We start from the raw sequence: 27326 nt of genomic DNA on the forward strand, positions 1-27326 counted from the left end.
GAGTAAATTGGATGCTTATCTTGCTGGGATCCTATGACCCCTGCTGACTTCCTGCCCTTTGGGCAGGGGGCTGGACTCGATGATCTCCTGAGGTCCCTTCCAGCCCTAATGTCTATGAAATCTATGAAATTAATAGTAAGGCCAAGTGTCCTCTTTTGGTAGGATTTTTTTACATGTGAAATAACTGGAGAGCTGGTGGTTAAGGCAGGCATCTCCGTTGCTATGCTTCCTCTTCATTTGCATTGGCATAGCATGCTCTTCTGCCTTTAATATTTCCCTGTGGTTCACAGACTAGAGACAATCTGAAGATGACTGACTAGAATTCTCTTTTTATTTCCAGGTGTTATGGTGTCTTAAAATAAGGTAACAATTCATGTACTAATTGCTTGTCTAATGAATCAGTCTAGTTACTAGTTAATGTGAGTAAAGATATGAGAATCTGGATGTGCTTGTTTTCCAGACCCAAAAGTACATCAGTTGTTCAAAATTAGGCTAGCCAAAAGCCAAAGGAAAAAAAGAATAGAAAATAAAAATGCTGTCAAGCAAGAGCAGGTTGGTGTTTCAGTAGATCCTTCCCCCTCTTTGTCTTCTATGGTAATCTGAATATTTTGAGAGGAGCAAATTCTTATGCAAATGTGGGCCTGAGTAATATTTATCTAAATCCTGTTCATACTCCTGCGTATCTAAGACACTGCATCAGTTTTAGAAGCTATTGTATATAAACATCTGTAGCAGAGACTGAAACTGAAATGTAAACTACTGATTAAATTGGATAGTTTTTGAAAAAGAACAGTGAATTTTCCTAATGGTACTCTAGGATTTCTACCTTTAATGGACCGTGGACTAAAACCATCTGTTCTTGTCAGATACGCTACTGAATCTCTGTCAAGTAGTAATTATTTTGGTCACTCTTGTCCTGAGTCTATATTTAAATCAGTTCACTAATGGCAGAAGGCTCAGTGTGCTATTATGAGAAGTCCCCTGAGCACTCCAGTCTAGCCACACTTCAAAATGTAGATTTTCTGCAGCAAATTGGACCTTACTTCTTGTCGTTTGTTTTTGTTGTTTCACTTTTTTTTCCCAGTTTCCTTTCCGCTGCCTTTTCTATAAATAAATAAATAAATAAATAAAGCATTGACTTTGTGCTTAAATGCAATGAAACACAACAAACAAAATAAAAATACCCACGGTGATGATTATGTTTTGTTTTCACTTTCTATCATTGACTGGTCACTGATTAATGAAATCAGTGATCCTCAAAGTAAAGTTGTCATACCACTTCCCTGTGACTGACAGAGTCAATTCTGTCACAGTGCTCAAGTGTACAATTAAAACAGGAGGCGGAAAAGATGTAATTGTGCAGATGTCGATAGAGCTCCCTGGTGGGACTACCAGTTCCCTTGTGCTCATGTGCATTTTATGGCAGACACATCAGAAATGCTCTCTCTTAAAAAGTTCATTTTCTATGCAAGGTGAAAATTCTTTATGTTTAAAATGCCACCATGATCAAATGTATAGATTGAAACCAGAGGGGGAACAAGCAGAAGAAGGCAGAGACATATTGCAAAGTGATGTGGGAGGGCCTGCAGGCAACAATGAGAGATTGGCTATTAATAAACTTAAAGGCCTAAAGGGGCAAAGGGAAAAGGGAAAAACAACACTGGCTAGCAGCTACTGCTCCTGAATATATTATTATTTGCATTATAGCAACATTTAGAGGCTGTACTGAGATCAGGGACCTATTATATTCTCAAAGGTCCCAAAGTGAATTAAATTTCATTTAGTGTCCTTAATAGTATGCGTTGCTTTTCAAATGTGCAGCATCGTTGCTAAGGAAAGTTGTAGCTACAGTCTAGGATGTTAAGAGAGTCCATGACTGACTCTTTCTTTCTATCTTGAAGCATAAAAAAAAACTTATGAATAGGTCTAAGAAGCTCAGAAAGAAACACGTAAAGCCTACCAGAGAAAATAAATGTACTTTAAAAAGATTTATGCTGAGAACAAAAGATCTCTCCTTCTGATCATAGATGAAGTATTAAAAATTAATACCAGCTCTACCAGAAAAGAACTTAACAGTCCTATTTTGAGACTCATTTCACTTCTGTCTTTCCTGATCTCAGAAAATATTGAAGTCCAAAGATACAAGATTAATCTTTTACTGCTAACATGCATGTCCTTTAGGATTGTGAGTAACCTTTTAGGAAATGATGGTCAAACTTTTCAGAAATTTTTAGTGCCCTATATGCTTTAATTTTTGAATGTCCAACTTGAGACTACTTAAAGGGCCTGATTTTGAGAGAGTACATATTTAGGTGTTTCCAATAATTAGACCCCTTTAATGTATCTCAGCTAGACACTCATGAATTGCACTACTTGTTCACTAGCTACTTTTGAAATTCCTGGCTGTAGCTACTAATGTGCAGTCACCCAGGGGCCTGGACCAGAATCCAGGACCCCATGTTAGGTGTTTAGACTTCCTATTCAGTGTTTGAGGAAGGCATTAGGCTGAGGGGGGCATTGAAAATCTTTTATGTGCACCAGACTTGCCTGCCAGATTGGGCCCTTCAAGACATTTAGGCACTGCATCACTACATTTCTGAAATAGAATCAGGCTTTGGTGGGACATAGCCACCCAGTTACTCACAGTGGATATGTCTGAGCATGCACGAGAATCAGAATGCTAGACGGCACCTGCAGAGCTTCCCCAGAGGTGCAAAGTAAGTTTATGCTGGGTTAGGTGACCACTGAACATGGATCATAATTTGGGTCTAAGACTGAAATCATAAGTCCAGCTTTGGTGATTTCTGTGGAAGTTTGGCATCTAAAGACCTTCAAAAAATCACATAACAATTTACACTAACAGTTTGAATTTTAGGTGAAGTTTGTCAGTGTTTAGGCTGATAGTTTCTAGAGGGGTCTATAAATATAAGAGACATTTATCATCAGTTCCTAGAGCAAGAGATGCTCCACATGATCCTGCAGTGATTCTTCAGTAGATGATCTACAGATGGCAGCACCTTTAGCTCTCAGGGAACTTGGATCTTTAAATTAAAGAAGGTTGACCTAAAAATCAGTGCTGGGGCAGCCTTTCCTTAAGTAGTTCTTTTACAGCGTTATTATTGGGTCCACATCTGACAGCCAGCATGAAGGCATTTTTCACATATACATTTTACATTAATAGCTAGTGCAATCAGTGGGAGATTTTCCACTGACTTCAGTGAGACCCTTGGACCAGGCCCACCAGCGAACCCTTAGACTGAGTGAAGGTCCTGCAGCTTTGCACCCTGAAAAAAATGAAGTGCACAATAAACTGCTAATGCAGTGATCCTGACTGAAAGACAGGAAACTCACTATGTCTTGTACAAAAAAAAAAAAATGTGGAGGTTACAAAAGTGCCCACAGGCATTAGTGGTGCTGACCTCTGTCATATGAATAAGACTTGGGAATAAAGTTCTTAACAGCATGGCTGGGTGTCACACTTTTATTACCTGCATCAATAACATTAAAAGCAGTAGTATTTCAATACCAGAATAAATGTCAACAAATTGAAGGGAACTTGGAGAAGAACAGAGAAAATGCAGGGGTTTGAAGAACTGACTCATTATGGGAGGTTATTTGAACTACTGTGTATGTTTTTTATTGGCCAAATGATGACTAACAGGATATGTGAGAGCCGTCTACAAGCATTATAAGTATGTCAGTAGCTCTGGAAGGTTACAGGTAATCAGAGATATTAGGAATGAAGGGATAAAAATTAGATTAAGAAAATAAGGTTAAACACGAGTGAGGTCAAATATCAGGAAACCTGTGATAGGTAGGAATGACATATCAGCAGTTCCAAAACTGAACATCATCTTTTGGATACACGGATACACCTCCTACTTGCCCACCAGCCTGCTGAGTATTTGGGGACAAAGCCTTGCTCAGTATATATTTTCTAAGTGCTGTTGATAGTAATGAAGTTACACCAGTTTGCAACAACTGAGGCTGTACTCCAAAGCAATAATATTTAGTGAAGATGAGGAATCATAATGCACACACCTACAAGGTGAAATTCCTAAAGATTACATGATTTTTGTGGCCCTTTGTAGGCACAATAAGTCATCAATACTCTTAGAATAGTAAATTGTTTTAATATTTTTAGCCATACTCTATTAACTCCATGACTTACTATGCCTGTAACTTTTATTGGATGACTATATACTGTCCCTTGTATTTGTTCTAATTTTCCCAGTCATTAATTTCGTGAGTTTATCCATTATTCTTTTATTATAGACAGGGGAAGAAAGATGTACACTTACTCATGAAAATGTCTCACTTTGCTCTTCAGAATTATGATGATTTTGTTTGGCCTTACCTTGAGGCTAAATCACTCCTAGCCAGTACACCTGGAGCATGGTGATCTCACTGCCAGGACACCATGGACCATAGAGATCTCACTGCCTCCAAGGACAATGGATGTGAAATTGTTCACTGGATACTGAGCACCCTTCCCCTTAAGGTGGAGTATCAGACTTCAGCACCTTGCCTGCCAGTCATAGCAGCTGGATCACAAGGGAAATACTGTCACTTTGCAGACAACAGAATCTCTAAGAGTAAATACATGCTCCCTTTCTCAAGGTCGAGCCAAATGAGAGCAGCCAGATACTGCCATCACCCTGCAAAGCAGCCAAGAGAAGCAAATTGCTCTCCTCTTTACCTCTGACGACTAAAACATAGACCTGCCCCCCACCACACATACTCATACCACTCCTTCTTATTACATACACACATGCGTGCGCGCGCACACACACACACACACCCGTATCACTCATTATCAAACTTCACTCTTCCCTCTCATGGTGAGCTATTATAATGTGAGTATCTGCAGAAATCCTATCAAGTAAGTGGGTGATCCCTTCCTATGTTCTTGTCTTGGGCTTTTTTTATTTCAGCTGGTACCCTCAGACTTTGTCAGACAATCAGAACAAGTGCCTGGCACAGGAAGTAAAGAGGCCATGAGATCCTAGGATTTGATCCTGATTTTCTCCTTCACGGCACCTTGTTTTTTGAAGCTTTTAAGCATTTTAAGCTTAAAGCTAATTCTAAGCCTCTAGGCATGACTATCTTGCCCGATTCACTGAGGAGTAAAACCTGTGACTCCTGGACCTAAAGGCATGAATTACCAAAGCTGTATAGCCCAGATTGTACCAAGTACCTGGACCCTTCAGAGTAAGCACAGAAAGACCATTCCATTAAACTACTGTTTTGCGCAAAATGGAAAATGTGAATGTGACTGTATAAATGTGAATATATAACTATATTCAGAGTCTGCAGCAAGTTAGATCAAATGAGGCTCGATGAGGGAAAACAACAGGAATAATTAAACAAAAGCAAAGATAAGGTATGATGTGAGAGAAAGGCAAAATCCTTGAAGTAACAATGGGAAAACTATTGATTGGGGAGTAACATTGGCCTGGCTCTAATAATTCTGGAAAAGATTATTCTTCTCAGTGCAAACGAGGATCAAAGGGGGTGTGCTAACCTTTGACTTACAGAAGAACAGAAGGTGAATGGATTGTCAGTAGCAGCACACAGCGCAAAACATGACACGCATGTACTGAAAAAGACAGGACCTGCAGTAAACAGTCTGTCTCTTCAACCCTGATGATGAAAGTAACTCAGCTGAAGCCATTTCCTCACAAACACTTGCAAAGAAAATTTTAGAGGAAATACACATATTTATTTTTATTGTGCTCACCCTTTATTTTGTGTGAATACATAATACAAAGAAGTGAAAAAAGCTGAAGAAGAAAAACAGTCGCAGGTTTCTAGAAGAAAGGGCTTGCAGATAGAAAATAGAGTCGGGCCAGTTCGGTAAACAGGAGAACTGGAATCCTGAGAGCCGGTATAAGACCATCAATGTCATTTTCTTCATTCTAATCAGTTGACAAAATGAAGACACTGGAGTTCCTTTTCAGGTTCAATGTCATTTACTATCTACTACAACTTTGTAATGAACCCAGGCATCTAATTTGCTTGTTCTTAACATTACTGCGGTGCACTTCTTGAGCTCATCACAATGATTCTGAAGTTGTCTTCAGCTGCTGCCTGCCTGCCTGTAAGAGAAATGGGGTGAAATCCTGATCCCAATGAAACCAGTTCTCATTGACTTTAATGAAACCATGATTTCACCCTTAGGATATTTTCAGCTTCCTTTTATCAGTCCTGCTGCCTGGTTCACCAATTAGAGGAATAGCTTGGAGAACTGCACAACCAGCCCTTCAAGGAGGGACTGAAACAGGCACTAGGTCTATCTTCTCCAATCAATCTTTTCAAAAGAAAATGGTAGTCCACACTACATGACCTGTGGACCTAATATATTAGATTTGTGTTAGGCATATTCTGAGAATGCCCCTAGGGTCAAACAAAGAGGACTTTGGTGAAAGAATGCTCTGTTTTTGGATTCCAAATAAGCTGAGGCATGAGCTAGGATCTAAGTTAATTCAAGGAAGTGGGCAGTTCTAGAAATTTGAAAAGGGAGGTGCAGATGATGAGGTGCATCATCACATATGAAGCAACACATCTTTTTCTCCAGTTAAAAATCAACTGACAGGTTTATCCATGTGCTAGGGGCCTAGGGCTCTATTGAAGGAAAAACAAATATATGTAACTTCATTGGAAACAATCTTCAGGGTTGTGGAATAGGTGCTTCGTTACCAGAAATGGCTAACAGAGCAGAATTGCAGAGCAAAGGATAACTTGATTGGTGCAATATCAAGACCACTAAAAAGGAGAGAGGGTTGTTAACACTGGTGGAATGACGAGTTTAGAAGGGATCAAGTAGATTATAATGAGCTCTGTAGTCAATTGACTCTGGCACTGCAGGATGAGAAATGCTACTGTCCCTGCCAGGCAGTTGGTTTTAAACTTTGGGTGGACCAGGAATCAATGGGCACCAGTACACTCTTCCCTGGATCTGCCTCTCTTAGGGGATCTAGATGCAACAATGCTGATCACTGTACTGCAGAAAACATAGGTACATGTGCCAACAGACAGAAGTCAAAAAGAGATATCTAAGCACATCAGGGTTGGGATTCGCAGCAAACAGTATGTATGCAAGGAGATATGGGCCAGCCAATATGAAGAGAGGAGCTCTTCTGGAATTAGACAGCATTTATTAATGTCCCTGAAGTATCAGTGAGTGCAATGCAGGTAGGCTAGGATTCAGTGCCATAAGCCACAGCATACCACTATCAAGGGCAGATCCAGGATTTTGTGAAGGAGGTGCAAGAGCAGCAACCAGTGCTGCCAGGCTGGTTGTAACCCCACTCCCTGCTCCTCCCCCACTATTCCCAGGAGCCTGGGCAACTGGTGCCACCTTAGTCAGGGGGGCATGTGCCACCCCAGAGACCAGTCACGTGCCCCCAACCAACCCTCCAGCAACCAGTCCCCCCACGGCCAATCTCGCTGACTGGGGGGGTCCCCTCACAGCCGATCCCACCAACTGGGGACGGGTCCCCCCAATGGCGATCATGAGGTGGCCAATCACTGTGGCTGCTTCCAGATCCCTTCCTTGGCCGGAGCTTGCAGGGGGTGCAACAGCGCTCCTGCCTGCCCCCCCACCCATTGCCTAAACAGTGTGTGCAGCCAATCAGGGGTGCACTGGCGCTCTCAGGGGGTGCACGTGCACCCCCGGGCACTCCCTATGCTTTTCCACTGCCCAGGAGAGCAGACTGCAGGAGCAGAAGCAGGAATTTTTATTTAAGTCCTCAAATAGGTAAGAATCCCATCTCCTTATCTTGGTACCTCCTCCCTTCCCTCCATCAAGCCTGCTCTAGAGCTGCTCCTGCTCTTCTCCAGAAAGACTCAGTAGGGGAGAGAAGCAGCAGCGGCACACAGGTTCCTCCTCCCCACCTCATCACCCTGGGTTTTCCCTGCCAACCCACAACCAAACATGAGGTGGGCAAAACAGCCCACTGCTACTGATGCTGCTGTCACCTGCAGCTGCTCTGGAGCCCCCACTACTCTCCCGAACCAAAACCCTTCTAATCCTATTTCACGTAGGAGAAGGGCTCTAGAGCTACTGCAGCTGGGCTCAGCAGGAGACAGCAGAGGCAGTGGGCAAGTTCAGCTGCCCCATGTTTCATGCTGCATTAGCAGGGAACACCTGGACAGATCAGGCAGAGAGGAGGAAGCTGCCTGCAGCCACCAACTGGAGCAGGACAGGAGTACTTTGAGACCACTCCCCCATAAACCAGGTACAGTGGGGGCAGAGGCAGTGACAGTGATGGGCATGGGTAGGAGTGAATAAGAGGTGAGGGAACTTGCTGGTGAGGACAGAGGGGAAGAGAGGGGTGCAAATGGCAGGCGGTAGGAGTGGAGAGAGATGGAATTCTTATTTGATTTGAGGACTTTAAAAAAGTACCTGCTGCAGTTCCCACAGTGCCAAAAGGGAGGGGGCCGCCATGCCACTCTAGTCTCTCTGAATCCACTCTGGACACTGCTCATTCCAAGCTGAACTGGGCAGACGCTTTTGTATCCTGGTTATCATTGATTGAGGTCTTAATGTCTGTCAGTGACAACTGAGCTGAGCTCCACATCTAAGTTTACAAAGCCAGTGATCAAGTTTTTTCTTAGTTTATTGTTTCACATTCCATTTCCTACAAGATTCTCATGTCTTTTTCCTTTTCCATTCATCTATTTATTTTTTCATAGATTTGGTGTTCCTTATGGAAAATCATGGCTATATGAGAATTTGCTCTTACAAAAGCCAGTATCACTATACACTGTGTTTACTTGATTCCAAGATGAGGTTCCTCCCTCCCCCCTCATCTAATATTGGGAAAACAAAGCTTTGTCTTAGAACTAAATATTAAATAAAAATGAAACTCCTGCAATCAGAAGAATCTGCTTGGTTAAACATGGGACCCAGCACAGTGGTAAGCATCAGAAGCACTCAGACAAGCAGGAGCAGGGGGCAAGGGGCCAAGGTCAGGCTGCCTACTTCCCTACCACTTGCCATCTCTACTGCTTACTCCCTTGCACTACTTTCCCTGATGCTTGCATCCATGCCACTACTTTCCCTACCACAAAGGTGAGAGGGAAGAATTTTAAATGACTATCCAATACTTAAATTACATATAAATAAATTATTATAATTTAAATGATTTAAATGATTATAATCTATAATTTTCCATGTATAGAATCTATTTGGGGTGTCATCTTAAATTCAAGTCCTCTTGGATTTGAGTAAATGTGTTATATATTTATAAAGAAATCACTTTATAAACAAACTGATTTGCTTACAGGCAAACCATGCCTTTGTGTAAGATATGGAGATTTCATTGCTAATGAGAGCTCCGGCATTTCTGTGTACCTTGTTCCATTCAAATGCAGCTTCAAATTATTCTGAAATATTCAGTGTCTATTTGTAACCTTGAATACAATATCTTCAGACACTTCCCACACATTGTGAACTTGCAGAAACAATTGATATAGTTACAGACTGCTCAAGCAAATGCCCACATTATAAACATGGGGACATATTTATTTTGATTATCCTTACAAATCCAATTGCAAACAGTCACATCTAGGCAGAAGCAACAGAATCCCATATTTTCCAAGTCAAACTTGCATTTAGCAAAAAAGCCCAAAAAACTGCCTGGTCTGATGTGAAATTATTGCACAGACTGTCTGTCAGAGGCTACATGAGTACTTACACGAGACCACATGAGTTAAGTGCTAAGAAGCCAATCAAATTACAGGAGACATGGAATTTGTGAATCATAACATGACATGACCCAATACGTGTGCTCCAAGTATACCATGTTTAAAAAACCAGACCAATTGGATGCTTCATGCTGGCTCCTGCTTACTTATTGGATTCCACCTTGTATTAGGTTCAAACATGACTCAAACAAAATGGTGAAAATTCTGAGTCTATGCAATATCCATTCATCCTATTGTAAGAACCAATCTTGCTTAACGGCAAGCTAAAGCACACAATTCTTAATGCACATAGACATTTAAGCAGCACAAGGATGAAAAGAGTGCATAAAGCATAGCTAAAGAAAAAATACAACTAAAAAAGCAACTAATATTCATAAAATGCCAATTTTGTTGACTATCACTTCAGTTGCCTAGTTGCTCAGTCCCATAAAGACTGAAATGTTTCTGGTCACGTATAGAAGTGGAAGTTTAGGTACCTGGCTCATAGTTCTGCTGTGCCTCAGTTCTCAGCAGGAAAATGGGGATATAATACTTACCTAAAAATGCCTTCATTCTCAGAGAAGAGCAGGAAAAATCCATTATAGATTGTGAATTACTCCAATACTGCAGTGTGGGGTTGGAAAAGATAGGTAAGATCAGTAGAACAGTTTGGGTTTTTTTTAAATCAGCAATGAATAAATCACTTTTCTTGATTAATCTGAATGTTGGATTTAAAGATGAATGCCAATCTGAATTGCACAAATGAAAGGGGAGATTTGCATTAGTTTATAGTACAAAAGTCATCTATAACCAATTAATATTTTTCTCTGCCACAGTGCAGGTACAATCTTGGAAGCAAGTGGTCTAAAAACATTTTGAGAACACTATCAAGAAATACCAGGCCATTTAGCAATGGTCTCTGAGAGTACTCAGTGTAGTTCATGGCATAACTATTTATTGGAATTCAACTAAACATCCTGAAAATGAGCTGAAGTGTATGGCAGCTGCAAAGAAAGAAAACAGAATGACTGGATATATAAAGAGGGGAATTATAAAGTGATGCAAAGGTGGTAATGAGTCTGCAGTATCAGGTCCTTGTCAGGACTCATTTGGAATGTTGTGGGAGTAGTACTCTTCAAGGCCTTAAAAAGGGTTTTCAAATGTTTGAAAATGCACCTAGAGGAATGACGCAAAGCTTATTTGGGATATGAAAGGGGATGACTTCCTAGACAATGTCTCCCTAAGCAAACACATTTGGTCTAGAAAAAGAAAGCAGGCTTCTTTGGAGCCTTATTTAGCATTTAAAAATACCTAACACCATATCCTAATAACTGGTCATTGACCAAGGCACCAGCCCCAGATGTCCACTTGGAGGAGGCACAGAAATGATAGTTCGCACTGCAGCTGCTTCGGTTACTGCAGCTGCCACAGACACCACAGCTGGCCCAGCCCCTGTCACCATCCTCCCACTACCACTTCTTATCATGAGACCCCAGGTGCTATGCCTCTAACCTGATGTAATGCCCCAAAGACCTGAAAAAGAATAAGTTCAAATGATGACAAAGGGAAAATCAGGGGAATGAACTAGGGAAAGACTAAAGGATATTTAGACTGGATATTAAAAAAGGACTTTTATACCTAGAATGTTGCTAGTGTACAAAACTGGCTTCCTAGAAGCCTACCTGAGGCCCTTAGTGCTAATGGGTTCCAGTCTTGGCTAAGGATATTCTTAGTTATCTATAATGTTTCAGAACACACTTGCTTAAAATGTAGGAGACAGGAGTGGACTAAAAAGACTGATGATTTTCTCTATCGAAATGTGTCTCTGTTTGCTTTTGGACATTTACTATATCACAGCTCCTAAAAAGCTTGTTAAATAAGTAAATACAGGGCACCTGGTTAAAAGACATTACTGTTTTATGACATGCTGTGCTCTCAGTCATAGAAATCACAAGGAAAGTCTCCGCCTCCACACTGCACCATCTGCTTACTGTAGGAAGAGGCACCTACACATTACACGAGCAGGACAGGTCAGAGTGGAACCAACTGTCCTACATGCTGCTACTGCTAGTCTGGGCTGTGCCACAGCCTTAGGTAAAAGGAGGAGCTGCCATAACATAGAGTAGCCTCCTGCCTGCCTAAATAAACCAAGTACCATTTTTGGTCTCCAGCTTTCCCCAGCAAAAGTTCTGTGAGGGTACAAAGAGGGGTTACACAGTTGTGTGACTACACAGGCACAGAGGCTCAGCCACAGACTGGAAATATTTACTAGACATTATTTTCCAAGGATACTTTGAATATATTAAAATTCAAAGCTGCTGATTCTTTCAAGTAGCTCTGTCACCCTTGCTCACAGAATGTAAGTTGGCCTTCTAAATGTATGGCAAACAACTGGATGCCAAGTGATGCTTGAAGAATTGTGATCCCAATGTAATAGTCATATAGGAAGCCTGGAACAGAAGGATGCTGAAAATATCTGTGAAACTGAAGTTAAAAATCTCTGTGTTAGTCATACTGGGGTGGGATAACTCAGTAATCATTCTGCAATGGTGATTATTCACAAAGGTACATTAAGTGCTAATTTATTTGTATGAATTATCTGGTCCTAATGCTCCATCCTGGAAGATTCTAATCACCTTCTGGAGTTGAAATTCATGAAAAATAAAGGCTCTAAGACCTAGGTCCAAAAAATGGACAAGTATTGGGTTAAGCAAAATTTAGTGCCCATAGGCTAGATCCAGGGAAGAATATAGGGGACTTAATGTAGGGGATTGAAGTGTAATTTAGGCATCTCCATCCAATTTATGATTCAAACAAAGCAGGGGTGGAGCATGCCCCCTTGTTTTCCCTATAAAATAGCCCATAACCTTGCAGAGACTGCACAAACCTGGGAGATGGCAAGGGTGGGGTTGAACTCTCTGACCATGTTCAGACTAGCCTGGATGTTTGGTTCCCCAGGGACAACTATCAGTGGGACACTTTGTGCCACTGCTAGCTGTCCCTGGGGAATGCCCATGGCACATGCCCAGCACAGCCCACAGCTGCTGTGCTGGCCCCAGCAGCCTTACCTGGGGTGCTGGAGGCTGGGGAAGATGCAGAAACATCTCTCCTGCAGGTTGGAGTCTGACTAATAGCTGGACCAGGTTTTGGGCAGCGCCCGCTGCTTCTACAAGCACTGCCCTGCTTTTTTTCTGCACAGGTTTTTTTTTTGAGCTCTGGAGATCCAGGGATCAAAAAAACCCAAACCCTGCACTGCAAGGTAGAAGCATGGGAAATGCCTGAATATGTGGTGTGTGGCAACACAGGCAGGTCTGTGGCACCACAGACCGCACAGCTATGCTCATCTGGACACAGCCTCTGGGAGCATCCTAACGAGCAAGCACATGCAGTCTGCAGTGCCTCAAAGTAGTCCAAGTCACTGCAACCTGCACACAATGCACATGCAACCATTCACTGCAGCAGGTTTTTTTGACTCCAAGAGATCCCAGTGTCAAAAAAAACCTCAGCTGAAAAAAATGGCATAGCACACATGGCAGCAGTGTGCGCCACCAAACAGGGAGCCTGGCTGGCCAGAGCCATGCTCTGGCTGCCAACCAGGCTCTAAGTGGCTGGTTCAGCACCAATGCTGCCCCTGGAGGGCCCCAGGACTCTAGGTAAGGTTGCTGGGGCCAGCACACGTGCTGGCTCCAGCCTCTCCTACTCCACCTGCGGCCCCTTTGCTGCACACCGGCGTGCATGGGCAGGAGAATACCCAGGGACAAATAGCAGTGGCACAAATATGTGATGCTGCTATTTGTCTCACGCAAAAATAGCATGTGTGTCTCATTGAGATGCCCCTGCAAATGTGTGCTCACTGGGATGCACCCTCTGTGGGAACAAAAGGAAATCATAGCTAGGTGTCACACATCTACATGAATGCTGTAGCTAGTCAATAAAAGGCAGATCATGAAAAAAAAGTGGACGTCATGCCATTTTTTGAAAGAAAAGACATGGCCATGCATAGACAAAATGAGGGGGGGGGTGCACAACACTTTAAAGCGGGCAAAATGCTTTTGCACCGCTTTAATGGTGTTGGTGTTTGCACGCCTCAGTGGCGTATTGGACATTAATTCCAGATGCTGTAGGAAATTCGGCAGCGTAATACACCTTAAATGACTTGGGGCACGGCAAACTAAAACTCCTCCGAGTTGCTGCCCCTACAGCCACAGACTGAAGCACAGGGCTCCAGGCAGCTCCACGGCTCTATAGGAAGCCCTGCAGGCAGCCTGGCAGCAGCCTGGGAGAGTAGGCTCTGCCCAACAAAAGCAGCGAGCCTGATCTTTTTTTTTTTCTCCCCCCAGAGCCTGCCTGCCTGAGCTGCATGGGGGCTTGGTGCTTCCCTCTGCAGCTGCAGTACCCCCCTAATCCCCCTGACCTGGGTGCCATAGCACCCCCCACCCCAGCCCAGGGTCCACTCCACTCACCAGCAGCTCTCCCTCCATGCTGGAGAGGCAGGTAAGTCAGTGGGGTGTGTGCATGACACAGTGGTTTAATTGGCCCTAATTTGAAGCAGTATTTTTTAAAACCCACCACTTCAATTTGGGCCTCCATTTTGTCTACACACACCCAATTGGTGCCTTCTGTCAGGACAGAGTTCTGGTCTGTGAATCCCAGATAGAGGAAGGTGCCCCAGGTAGTGACTAAGCCTCCAAGAGGAGCAAGAGGTAAGACACATACCGACTCACCACATTTTCCTGTTGGCTCGTGTAGGCAGCACCCTGCTCAGTATGCTGTTTTTGTAGATCAAAGGACACCCAACACAAGCTGTTACACTACATCTGGTACATCTGCATGTTTCTATGGTCCATGCAGATTTAATAGCTAAATCATAACAGCAGCTACACACTCCTTTAAAGCAGCTAAAATGCACATTTGTCCATAATTTAACCCCATTCCCACCTGCTATAGGAATCGGGCACCTAAAACTCAGGTGTTACAGTGCTCAGTACTGCAGCACTGAAGTTCCCTTTTGGACCTGTTCCTAAGTGCCTATAGTAGGGACTCAGCATCTGGCAGGCCTGAGCTTTTATTGCAAAGTGTATGCATGGCACAATATCCTCAGCTGATGTGAATCAGCATAGTTTAATTAACTTGGGAAGAGATGTACCAGTTTAACTGTGTTCTTCCTCGTCATTTTAAATGTTTGAAGAATTGATTTCAGAAGTTGTTGCAATCATTATTTTTCCCCTCTATTATTCACACTTAAAAAAGCCCATAAACACAAATAAAAATTTTATTAGTCTTCAAATTGCTTTGGAGATCACATTTTGTAAAACATTTATAATCATGTGATATGTATTTACTCAAAGGGAGCAGCATTTTCTTTAAAAACCTATATAGTTCAGCTAAACATTGCAGGTATTAGTAAACTCACATAAGTTTAAAGATAATATGGTTGTGATGAATGTTATAGTTTATCAAAACTTTTTGGCACAGAAGTGACTGACTCTAAAAACAAATGAACATTCACAATCCCTCCTCCAGAAGAGATGCTGAACTGTTACACTGTTAATGCAGTTACTATAAAAGATGTGAACACCAGGTTTTAGTAGGAGAGCTGTGAGGTGTGGGGGAACTTAATAGATTTCATATACAAATATTTTTTTCTGAAAGATTGTATTTACAGAAAACTAGAGGGAGTACAAATACTTTAACAAGACAACAAACATAGTACATTCAGTTTTAACAGAAGCAGAACTAGAGATGCAAAACACAGAGGCCTAATTTACTTGCATGTCAATAAAGCACTAGAAAGGCCTCAACATTTGAAAGCAGGAGATAATATGTCACCATGTCCATTCTTCAGCATGAGTCTTTTCATTGATTTAAATACAATTTCAGTAAGGACCTTTAATTTAGTCTAATTATATATTATAGTTCAACCCTCCAAAAGACTCCGCACTCTGAGCCTGATCTTGCAAAATACTTAAGCGTACATTTAACTGCTAGCCCCATTGACTTAAGTGCATTCTTAAAATTAATCTCATGATTAAGTGTTTTGCAGTATCAGGCAAATATTTCCAGCTTTATTGCCACAGTAACTTAGAAAATAACTCTATAATGTCATTTTATTCTTAAAAACACATTTAGAATTGTTCTCATTTTTCATTTAAATGTTTATATGATAAAACACTGGTTTATTGAGCTCCACTGCAGATTGATTCTTCATGTCTTTTATAATACATAATCAAGGGAATTAGACTCCAAAGACTCTTTAGATTTAAAGAAAATTGAAGTGAAAAACTAATAGTGAAACAGAGCTGCTTTTCCTCCTTGATGGGTGCATCTGCATGTGCACTTTACTGTGGAGTAGACTAATTAGCTGTGCAGTAAAGTGTGACAATCTACATATGTTCCAGTATTAGGGTGCAGTAAATTAATTAATTCTGCCATACGGTAGTACTGTTTGGGATGGCAGAGTACTGATCTTACAGCTGAGTACTTAGTTGCACTCAAACACACATGTAAACAGTGAAAAGGGCTGACTGGGGCACCAGGGTACTAAAGTGCAGGGCCTGCCTGCCACCTAGTCCCATACTGTAGCATCCTTATGCCCCAGCCAGCCCCTCCACTGCCTGACATTGCCACCTGGAGCCCAGAGCTTACTCCCTCAGGCCCCCTGCCAGCCTGGGGCAGCTCTGCCCTGGCTCAAAGTGCCTCAGTCTCAGGCACATGTGTAGACGCTGTGCCTGGGAGCAATTGACTTGGGTGCAAACTGCATCAGAGTTTATTGCTCCGCCTTAATTGCATGTGTAAATGCGTCTGATGTGTATTACATGGGGGTTTGGCAGCTGATTGGCTACAATATCCCTAGAGCATTTTGGCGAACAAAACAAGATTTCTAAACATGTAAATCGGAAATACAATATTGTTGCAGCTCATGTAATGTAGCTGATACATGAACAATTTTTCCCTATTACATTGCCTTTAAAAAGAATTAATATATTGAATCTTGGTCTGTAAAACCAAATAGCTATTTAGCAATATATCTCAAATATAGTGGCATCTGTCATTTCTACAGTTTAAAGACTTGATTTTTTTCTGAGTGCAAGGTTGGTTGAGTAGGACTGGCTCAATGATGTAAAATACAATATTAATTAAACTCTGATTATATCACTGCAATTACTGTTAATGATGTATTATCACAAAAGTGCTAAATATTAATAAATCAGATATGTGGCCTTTGGTTATGCTTGATAAAATATTGGCATATTGAATATAGATATCATTTTTAAAGGCTATGTTACAATCATAATGCCTAATAATAAATAACAACAATCTCATTTGCAAAATGCCTACGCATAATGCCCATACTGGGCACTATAACAGCAAACCATCAGTTAAGATACTCAGTTAACATGTTCTAAAACTAGTACCACAGATCCAGGGCTGCAGAGGTAAATGTACAGCACAATGGGTGCTCTACCTGTCTCACCAAGCTCTAAGTTCCAGTGCTCCTATTATCTCTGACTTTTAAGAGGAAGATGCTGGATGCCCAGTAGATATCAGGACTTTGAGACCTGGAATATTAGAGACTTTGAGAGCTAAACCACAGACCTCAGATTTACTCCACTTACCAACAAGCAACCAGTACAGTGAGCAAAGCATTGGCTAGGTAGGCTCCTTTCTGCCCATCCCAGACAGCTACTGTGATGCTGTAGTCTACACTAGCTGCAGACAATGGAAGAGCCTTTTAGGAAAGCCTGCACATTTCACTGCATTGTAGTGATGCAGCTTTCATGTCTCAAAGGTATTGTCACCATTGTCAGATCTGTGTGCACAAGATCAGGTGATATTCCTAGAGTAGCAGAGACCTGTCTTCACATGAAGAGTAAGGATAGCCAAGTTATTAGTTTGTTCTGTGTAAGCAGTAATCATTTTCGGTGTCAAGAGAGCTGTTGTAGCCCGATGAAGGATATAGATCCCTTTTAAGTATCCTGTTGACTATGTTGATCAGGACTTTCTTGTACTGTTGACGTAAAAGTGAGTAAACAAATGGATCTGATGCAGCCTTACTGTAGGTGAGGCACTTGCTTATAATTCCCCAGTAGTAGTTGATGGTAACAAAGGGAAGGAGCTCTATCAATCTGTAAAGATTAAGAAGAAATGGAAAAGATCAATGTTATATCCACACTAGCGAAGTGTTCAATGCACATTCTGGAGAACATTAACAGAAGAGATAATGATTATACTATGCAAAAGCCGAGGAGCAGTTTCTGTAATCAGAACACAGATAAAATTCCCTTTGATTTCAGATTTTGCTGTGACGTTCCCAATTTCCTATGTTGAATGGTGGGGAAGATGTATTATAAAATATATATTTAAACAAAGAAGGGTCAAATTCTCCTGATAGCTTGCACCCCAATAGTGTAGCAATTTAAAAAAATATTCTAGATTCTACCTGATGAAATAACCTGGCAAATTCAAATATATTCAAGATCTTGCTGACAAGTCTGACTTGGGATTGCTTCCACACTGTCTTGGAGAGCTATAGACAGACATGTAAAATGTCAATAATCATAGAATAATAGAAAATTAGCCCCCTGATCAAAGCAGGACTATCCCCAACTGTATAATCCCAGCTAAGGCTTTGTCTAGTCGGGTCTTAAAAATCTCCAAGGATGGAGATTTCACAACCTCGCTGGGTAACTTGTTCCAGTGCTTTATTACCCTTCTAGTGAGAAAATTTTACCAAATATCTGGCCTAAACTTTCCTTGCTGGAAGACTGTAGTGTATAATGATAGATTTATTTAACTACATTTGTGAAATTCTTTATATATTGAAAGAGTGTATGATGGACTGGTGTGATATAAAACACCTTGGGTTAACGTGTAGCTTGTCTCATGGATATTTATTTTCATCTTCAGCCATGCAAACCACTTTTCTTCCAATTTGCAATCTCATCATATCCATGTGGCAACTATTGCATTTGATTTCTTAGAAACATACATTTAAGAAAGTATGTATCTATTTTTAGTTATGTGATAATGAGATTTAGCAGATGGAAAAAGGAGGAAACTACTGCATGAACAATTCATGTTTAATTTAGTGCATTCATTTCCCTGATATGTGCATTTAAAGATGTTTGAAGCTGCTCAGAGAAGTGAGGGGGCTGGAGTCTCAGAACAACTCCCAGGAATTTAAATCAATGATAAAGGGCACTTGCGCACATGCAGATAGGCTGCTTCAACGCACTGGATTTACAGTGTAAATCCAGCATGTCAGAGAAGACTCCATTAATCAAGTCTGCTGAAGTAAAGAAATTAAGGTGCTCCAGTAGCCTCATGTGTATTAGTATCAAAGAAATATGGCAGTGGGGTATTTTGACTTAAAGCTCATTGTACAAGATTTAGTTCAAAGCACCCCACCACCATTTTTTCAGCATGGGGACACTGATACATGTGATGCTTTGGTGCTTTTAATTAGCACCGCCTACTAATTAAAGCACCCTCCTCACCACCACCACCACCACTACCACCACCACATTAAGTCAGACGTCAAAAGTGAATGATGAGTTTTGCATATAGCTCTACAGTTTATCAAATGAAACAATACTCCTCAGTTTATCCCAGCATGGTTACTACCATCACGTCCTGCATTCATTGTGTTGGATATGTGTAAATGAGTGACATTTTGTTATAGGACACAGTCAAAAAGCAATACTATGTTTGCAGCTTTACTGTGTGTTTGCATGCACATGTGTATTATACAGATTATGTGACTGGCCTACTTATTTTAAAATTAATAGGAAAACTCACACTCATACAATTGAGACAATGAGATAAAATACCAAGTCTTATCTATTGGGTCTTTAAAATATTCCATTGCTTTGTCCCTCATACCATTCCACTGACAGCAATGCTGTAATGGCCAAGATGATTTTTTTCCATTTATTTTAAGCCTGGAAGACTGAATTTCTTGTTAATATTCAAAATCTCATTCACATTTGTATTTTTAGGACCAAATCCTGATCTGAGTGCAACTTGAGTGGCCAGACCATGTGCTAGGGAAGAATCCTGTATGCCAAACTCCTCCAGCACAAAGGCTGAAATGATCTCTGGGGGCACCCTATATGCAATGGAAGAAATATGGGGAAATGTGCATGGTAATAGATCACCCAGCTCCATCCTTTAGTATAGCATTACCTACAGGGTGCCTTTGAAAGAACTCTCCCAGATACATATACTGCCATCATCAAACCCTTTTTATCTTGTTGCCAGTAGATTTTCTTAGGCCATGGGAGCAGGGCAGTATTCACCCTTGCAGTTGTAATTCTGTCAGCAGAAGCTGCCATACATAGTTATGTTTACACACACATGAATATGCACACGTACACACATATGTATTTATGTTTCTGCTGACATATCTGGTGCCACTTACTGGACTTAGAAATGCATTATCTTACATTTCAAAAGCACCTTGCCTGCAAAATGGAATAGCTTTTCATTTCATTTCACTTTACATACATTTTTACATTTATGGGAAATAACTGTATATGGAAAAGTGCTTGGAGGCTAGAATTCGTGAGCAGGATGCAGTTCAGGCTGAATAAGGATACTAAAATCCTTCTTTTGCTTGGTTTAGTGTTCTATACTGATGGTCACAAACAGTGAACAGAACATGACTCATAATGGGTGGAATATTAATCAATTAGCATTTAAACTTTCTGGCATCACATTAGTATTTGTAACAATTCTTCCAAAAAAGAAGAACTGCAGTTGCCTAGATAATCTGGCAAGAATCGTTTTCATCTAATAAAAAAATGTGCAATAATAGGAAATGTCACTTCAAAGGTTAACATCTATAAAGGAGAAGAATGCTGTGGAAAGAACAGTAATCCCTGTGTTCTGTTCTGCAAACACTTATTCCAGGTGTCCTAGCAAAGCCAATGTACCCAAACCAACAGGCTTGTAATTTTGGTGCCTGCGTATCTTTAAGGGGGTGATTTGAAGAGGGCAGTGCCCCACGCTTTTTGCAAATCATCCCCTTTTGCCCACCTAAATCTGAAGCACCTCAGATCACCAGTTACTTTTGAGAAGCCTAACTTAATTCTACCCAATATAAAAATAATGAGCTGGATGTAAATCACTGCTCCTCTCTTGTGTTCCCCCATGCCAAATGACACCAGCTTTTCCAATAACCTCCTTTATAAAATCGTAGCATTTAGAGATGGGGCGTCCCCACTTTCCGTGTTCATAGTAACTATTTAAGCTGACCAAATAGCTATCACGTCTGACTGTGGACTCGGTCCTGCACTACTGAAACCAGGGGAAACTTTCCTCTTGATATCAGTGCGTGACAGATCAGGCCAGAGCTTATCGCACCAGTGATGTCAACCCTCCCGGCCGGCCGGGTAGACCCCTTTCAGCCCAGGAGCCTCTCGAAGGCAAAATCAGGAGACTTCGGGAAAGCCGCCCCCGCTTCCCTCTGCCCTTGATGCTCCACCGCCTCCGTCTCTGCACTGCGATCAGGGGGGAGCCGAGGCGGAGGTGAACGGCTCCCACCTCCCGGTGGGACGTGATGAACTCCCAGAGCCCAGCCCCAGTGGGGGAACCACCCAGCGATCCACTTAGCCGGGCGATTTGGCTCCCCATGTCTGCGCACAGCCCCCACCCCCGCCTCATCTCCTGGGCATCGAGCCAGGGTTTCCAGACCCCCGAAGGGGAGGCTGGAGCCAGCTCAGAGCAGGGCTGGTGAGGCTGAGGGGCAGAGCTCCCAGCGCAGGAGCCTGGCACAACTCACCTGGTGATAATGTAGGGGCCAAAACAGATCAGGAAGGAGCCTATAAAAATACTGATTTTCTTAGTAGCCCGCTGTCGTCTCCTCTTCTGCTCGTTCAGACACCGCTGCTTCACACTGAAAAGGGACAACCACAGTCCCGGGGTTAAGAGGAGAAGCGAGGGAGCTCGGCCCTGCCCCGCGGGAAAGTGCTCGCGGGAGCCGGCGCCCGGGCCGGGGCCTGGGGCTGGGAACGGCGTGCCCCCGGGGCACCGCGGGCAGCCGGGGACTGGTGGGAGCAGGTTTCCACGCCTGGCTCCTTCCCCTGCCCCTGAGAAACGGGGACGTGCACGTTGGGGCACGGGCGTCGGCGCGTTCAGAACCACACACACGCACACACACGCACGCACACACAGACACAGACATACATACGCATGCACGCACATACACACGCGCGCGTGCACACGCACATACACGCACACGCACACAGTGTGATATGGACACGGTCATATTAGGCCTGTGTGCGCCCCCCCTCCCCCCGCCGCCGCCCCCCAGTGTATTACCTAGGATAATATCTACCAGCATATACCCCGGTACACGACCAGCAGCTCAGCGTACACCCCCCAGTACACTACCTACAATGGATACCTACCGAGTGAACACACTGTGCCACACATACTGAAGGTGTGCACGCGCACACACAAACACACACCTCACTTGATTACCTGGGGTGGATATCTACCAGCAACACCAGCGTCTGCATTGTAATAATGTCTATCCTTTTGCAATGGAACCGGGCTACTTTCAACACCTTCAGATAGGTGAAGCACAGTATCACCAGCGACAGCATGAAACTGGTGGCGTGAAAGACGATGGTGAAGACGGTGAACCTCCTCCTCTCCGTCTCCTCTCTCAGGTGCAAGGTGCAGGAGGCGTAGACGCTGCTGTAGTCTACCCACGAGTAACACAAGGAGACCAAGGGGAAGGTGAGGGAGTGGAGCCAGGAGTAGCCCATCAGGAGCACGGCGTCCTTGTACCGCATCTTGCTGGTGTAGCTCAAGGGGAACACCACGGCAATCCACTTGTCGATGCTGAGCGCGGCCATGCTCAGCATGGTGTTGGAGGCGAGGAAAGTTTCCAGGAAGCCCACCGCCCTGCAGATGCAGTCCCCGAGGGGCTGCTGGTGCCTCAGGATCCCCAGCAAAGTGACGGGCATGTTGAGCACGGTCAGGAGCAGGTTGCAGAAGGACAGGTTCACCAGGAAGACCCCGGGCACTTGCTTGCGGATCTCGGAGCTGTAGAGGAAGCATAGCAGCACCAGGAGGTTGGACAGCAGAGACACCACGAGCACCAGCACGAGGAGAAACGCCAGGAGAACTCCGGCCAAGTCCATGTCTTAACACGTCGCCCCGAGCCCCTGGGCCAGGACACGGCGTGCTTCAGGGCGGCGGCAGCGGCGACACATGGCAGCTGGCACAGGTGCCTCCTGGGAGCGCCCCCGGGGGTGCCCGGGCATCTTGGGGGAGACTCCGGGCAGAGCGCGCGGGCCGCCGGCGCTGGCCAGGGTGCTGAAGGCCCCGTGTTGGGGGTAGGGGGAGTGGGGACAGGGACAGATGATTTTAGAAGCTGGTGACTGCACAAAAGTGCATACATTTTGCCCTCACCCCAGGCCTGCAGCCCCTCCGCTCCTCCTCCCTGCCACAGCCACAGCCACAGCCACAGCCACAGCCACAGCCCGCATCTCGCCCCAGTGCTCAGCCCCCGAAGCAGTCCGGGCTCCGCGCCCGCCGCCGGGACTCATGCGCACACAAGCAGCTGCGAGGCGCAGACACCCGGGCCTTTCGGAGCGGCTCGGTCGCCTCCTTGCCCTCGGCACCGGTCCCCGCCAAGCGCCCGGGCTCCCAGCCTCCGGCGGAAGGGCGCTTGCAGCCCGCGTGCAAGAAGAGCCCATGTGCGATGCAGCCCACCCAGGATTAGTTCACCCGCGAGCGGTCCAAGCTGCCACTTGGTCATTACTCACTGATTTTTACCCCTCGTGTGACAAGCGGCCTGGCTGTTTGTAAGCTTCGGCTTTATATCCTTATTCGTTATTGTTGCTGTTTTAAAGTCCACCCCCCCCCCCCAACCCAAACTAACACAAAACAACCCGACTTTTCCATCCATTCTTCTGTCAGGGCATTCTCTCTTCCCCCCTACTCGCTGGCCAGTCTGCAAGTACCACAGTCACTCTTCGGTTTCGACCAAAAGCCCATCCCCCCTTGGCCATCAACAGAATGAAGAAATCCAGTATTGGGGACTGTTAAAATGTCTGAAAAAAACGTGAGCCTGTTTGCTCTTAGAAGCTTAAGCTATTGCTTCTAATAAAGCTGTAGCCCCAGCTGGCTAAGCAAGTGACAGGACTAAGGCAGCGGGAGCACTTTCAGTGGAAACATCAGGTTTGCGATCACTGCAAAACAGAGTGGCCATGATGAAACAAATTAGTTCTGGAAGCTAAGCAACCCTGGGGACTGACTAGCTGTTGGATGGGAGGTCACCCCAGGTGCTGTAAATCCAAACCAAGGTGTTGTGACTACTATACCATAGAAACCAGAGGGAAAACTTCACTCTGCTCCATCATCCCCACTGAGCTGAGTGAATAAAAGGCAGGATGACATGAAGACAGTTCTATAGCTAGAAAGACTCTTTTCATCTAACAGTCACAAGGGAGAATCTATCAAGATTTTAAAAGGTATGCTTAGGAGAATCCATGACACTTTAGGGGACATTTCAATTTGCTGGCAGACAAGAGAGGTGGGTAGAGTTTATTCTTCTATGCCTCACAGAAGGATGATCACAATAAGTGTCTAGAGACTCCATAAACCTCTGCTTTAGATAGGAGGGAAAGGAATTTATTTTCCTGCATCAAAACAGTGGCACAGAAATAACTTGTCAGGTCTAATCAGTGCCACGTTTTAGCTGCTCTCCAGCAGTGAAAGGATGAAAAAGGTAGCTTGTCTGCCACCAAAATGGAGTACTATTATCATAAGAGAAAAAGGTACAATACATTTCTTATCCTTACAATGCAGCCCTGTAGAATAAACAAACATTCCCACAGTCTGAATAATTTTATTTTACAGGATTGCTCTTGAAGGGCCTAGTCTAAATCCCACTGATAAAAATGGGATTTTTTGCCATTGACTTCTATGGGTTTTGGATCAGGCCCTTAATTGAAAGGTTGCCATGGTAAGTTTTTATCTTTTAATAAAGGAGCCGAGCAACAAGGCATGAGGTGTGTTATTAGGGGAAGAAATGTGTACTCTGTTATTCTTGAGGACAACCTTGAAACAGGATTAATGTTTTCATTTATTAGGAAGGTGTCATTTCCAGAGTTACAAAGTGCTGAATAAATGTGCTTGTTCTTGGGCCAGAAAAAAAAATTGACATAAATTAAGTATTTAGGAGTACACAAGATAGCTAAGAGGGTATAGGACTAAAGGTCCTCCTAAATTTTTTCTCTATCAATTTTTTTTCAAATGAAGAATGAATGATTGATTTTTTCTAAATATTAGTGATGAGATAAGTAGATTGAACAAAAAGGTAAAAAAGCAAATTGTACCAGAAAGTAAAAACAAAAGAAATTGGAATTTGTATTAGACACCATACCTGGTGAGTTCCTCCTGTGGATGAAATCTTGGTGTTATGGATGTCAAAAGGAGCTTTACCAATGAGGGTATGATTTCCTTCTGTGACTTAATGGAACAGATTTCAGTAAGTATGTTAAGCAAGTGCATACCTTCCTATAGATTCAGGGTATTCTTCAGGGTACGATTGAGAAACCTGCATTAATTTTTGCACACTAGCAAGTACAATGCTCATTCCACCTTACTTCTAATTAATGCACATCTAGCATAAGATAAAGTTCAGACAAAACCCAGTTGCTGCTAAGATTGCTCTTTTTATGCTCAAACCTTTAATTGTTTTAGAGCTGGGGTGAACAAGATATGGACCACAGGCTGGATATGGTTCCTTATGGGTCTGGAAACTTAGCATTAACAACATAAAATTTCCAGACCTGTCAAATTTCTGGACCTCGTGGGAGCCTTACAGACCAAATAATGCAACTCCACATGCTGGATGTGGCCCACAGACCAGCCCACACATCAGATCCAGGCTGTAGACCAACCCTGAATGCTAAACCCGGCTTGCAGAACAGCCTTACACCACTTATCTGCCCCACAGGGCTTGAGTTAAGCACTGCTGTTTTAGAGCATTTGAATTCTTTGAATTTCCTAAATGTATTTAATTCAGCTTTGTTCTGGGATTTCTGGTTTTGAGTAATTTATTCACTCCAAAACCCACATGACTAAAACTAAAACAGAAAATGATATATTAAATATATTTAAATGGTTTTTACCAATCCATATTTTAACTGTGCCGGGAACAATGAAAAGGAGACCATAAACTCTTTGGGATTGGGTCTGTCAGTTAGAACCCAAAAACTCATGTACTCATGCTGAGCTTTATCTAAGTGAGCAGCCATATTTAAAACAATGGGGTTACTCCCCTGCGTTAAATTAAAAACACACATACATGTTTTTTCAGGGCTGACTATACATTTGTTTAGAAGCCAGTTCTGTGCCCCCTTATACTAATTGGAACTTCTAGGAAATACTACAATAAAAAAATAAATATAAGTAACACAGTGTTTACACTTAATTATAGTTTAATGAGTATATCCCAATCGGTAGACACAGATTAGATAATTATTTTGCTCTTTTTAATTTAAGCAATGCATAATTTATTAAATATGCACATTACTTCATTCTAAATATTGACTGCATTTATTGGATTTAGTGTTTAATGGAGTATAGTCACTGGAAAGGAATAAGGGATGATTCAAATTCCCTTTTAGCTTCACACCAGGAGAGATGTGCCATGTGAAATTCCAATATCGATCACAACTGAATATAGTTCATCTGCAATCAATGTATTTTACAATTGTTAGGAACACATTTAATTAGATTCTAATTTAAAAAACAAACAAACCATGAAACAGGAAAAGGACCTCAAATAAATTATGTCTAATAATTTGCAAATTTAGAAAAGAACAAGAAAAAAAACTGTCCAATTTGTTAGTAATTATTTTTTTTTGGCAGGATTAAATTAAATCAACTGTATTGTGTGAAATGGGGTGAATCAGGGGACTAATGGTGAATAAAGCCTAGAGGACACTGATTTAAGTGAAGCCAGATCAGTAGCGAACAAAAATGGCAAGCATCCCATGGTTTTCAGAGGACTATGCAAACCTATTTGGAGGTTTCAATATAGTTCCCAAAGGACAGATGTGCATATCATATAATTTTTATCACCACCAATATAACAGGCAGGTTGGCATCATAACTCTAGCTTTAATTAGTACTGATTTAGTAGTACTGCTTTCTCAGAGCTTGCATAACTGCATTACTGAAGGAGCAGCATAGCCTTGTTGTGTATTCCTTCCTCTCTTCCAGTGTCTTGTTTCATCATGCTGTACACTGTACAGTCTTTCAGACAAGAAGTCTCTCTTTATCTGCTAGGTTGAACATGTATCATACTATATAGAAATATATTTATAGGATTATAAATAATAATAGTGTAATAATTGACATGTCAATAGGCTCACTAGAAAAGACATAATGCCTGATTCATCAGTATAATACAAAACTATTACACTTCTACAGCAGCATACAGGGGTCATAAATTGGGCAGATTTATTACCTGGGAAATGTTCTCAGCATAAAGATGTTCCTGACATGGAAGACAGCTAACATTATAGTTCCACATTGCTCCTCCTTATAGATTCAAGAACTAGATATGAAGAAGGGTGACATTAAAAAAAAAAGCGCAAAAAGACATAGCT

The 27326-nt window shown here is 42.7% G+C and overlaps 1 protein-coding gene across 1 annotated transcript; it reads right to left on the bottom strand.

The window, feature by feature from the left end:
• Positions 1 to 16451: 16451 nt before the first annotated feature.
• GPR78 (G protein-coupled receptor 78) lies at positions 16452 to 22879 on the bottom strand. Its single transcript, XM_019552651.1, has 3 exons — positions 22174 to 22879; positions 21473 to 21586; positions 16452 to 17816 (listed from the first exon to the last, which is right to left on the bottom strand). Exons 1-3 carry the CDS (start codon positions 22839 to 22841, stop codon positions 17579 to 17581), a joined length of 1020 nt encoding a protein of 339 aa, XP_019408196.1. The 5' UTR covers positions 22842 to 22879; the 3' UTR covers positions 16452 to 17578.
• Between the last annotated feature and the right edge of the window lie 4447 nt (positions 22880 to 27326).

This window comes from Crocodylus porosus, unplaced genomic scaffold (genome assembly GCF_001723895.1).
Source record: "Crocodylus porosus isolate Cpor-Errol unplaced genomic scaffold, CroPor_comp1, whole genome shotgun sequence".
In the NCBI taxonomy this organism is placed as follows: Eukaryota; Metazoa; Chordata; order Crocodylia; family Crocodylidae; genus Crocodylus; species Crocodylus porosus.

Bases quoted from the DNA above. Each gene is read 5' to 3' on its own strand.
- GPR78 (XM_019552651.1), bottom strand. From the start codon at position 22,841: ATGGACTTGGCCGGAGTTCTCCTGGCGTTTCTCCTCGTGCTGGTGCTC. The intron at 21,587-22,173 runs GTAATCAAGTGA...GTCCCTTTTCAG, and splicing joins CTGGTAGATATCCACCCCAG to TGTGAAGCAGCGGTGTCTGA. The intron at 17,817-21,472 runs GTGAGTTGTGCC...TAATCTTTACAG, and splicing joins GGCCCCTACATTATCACCAG to ATTGATAGAGCTCCTTCCCT.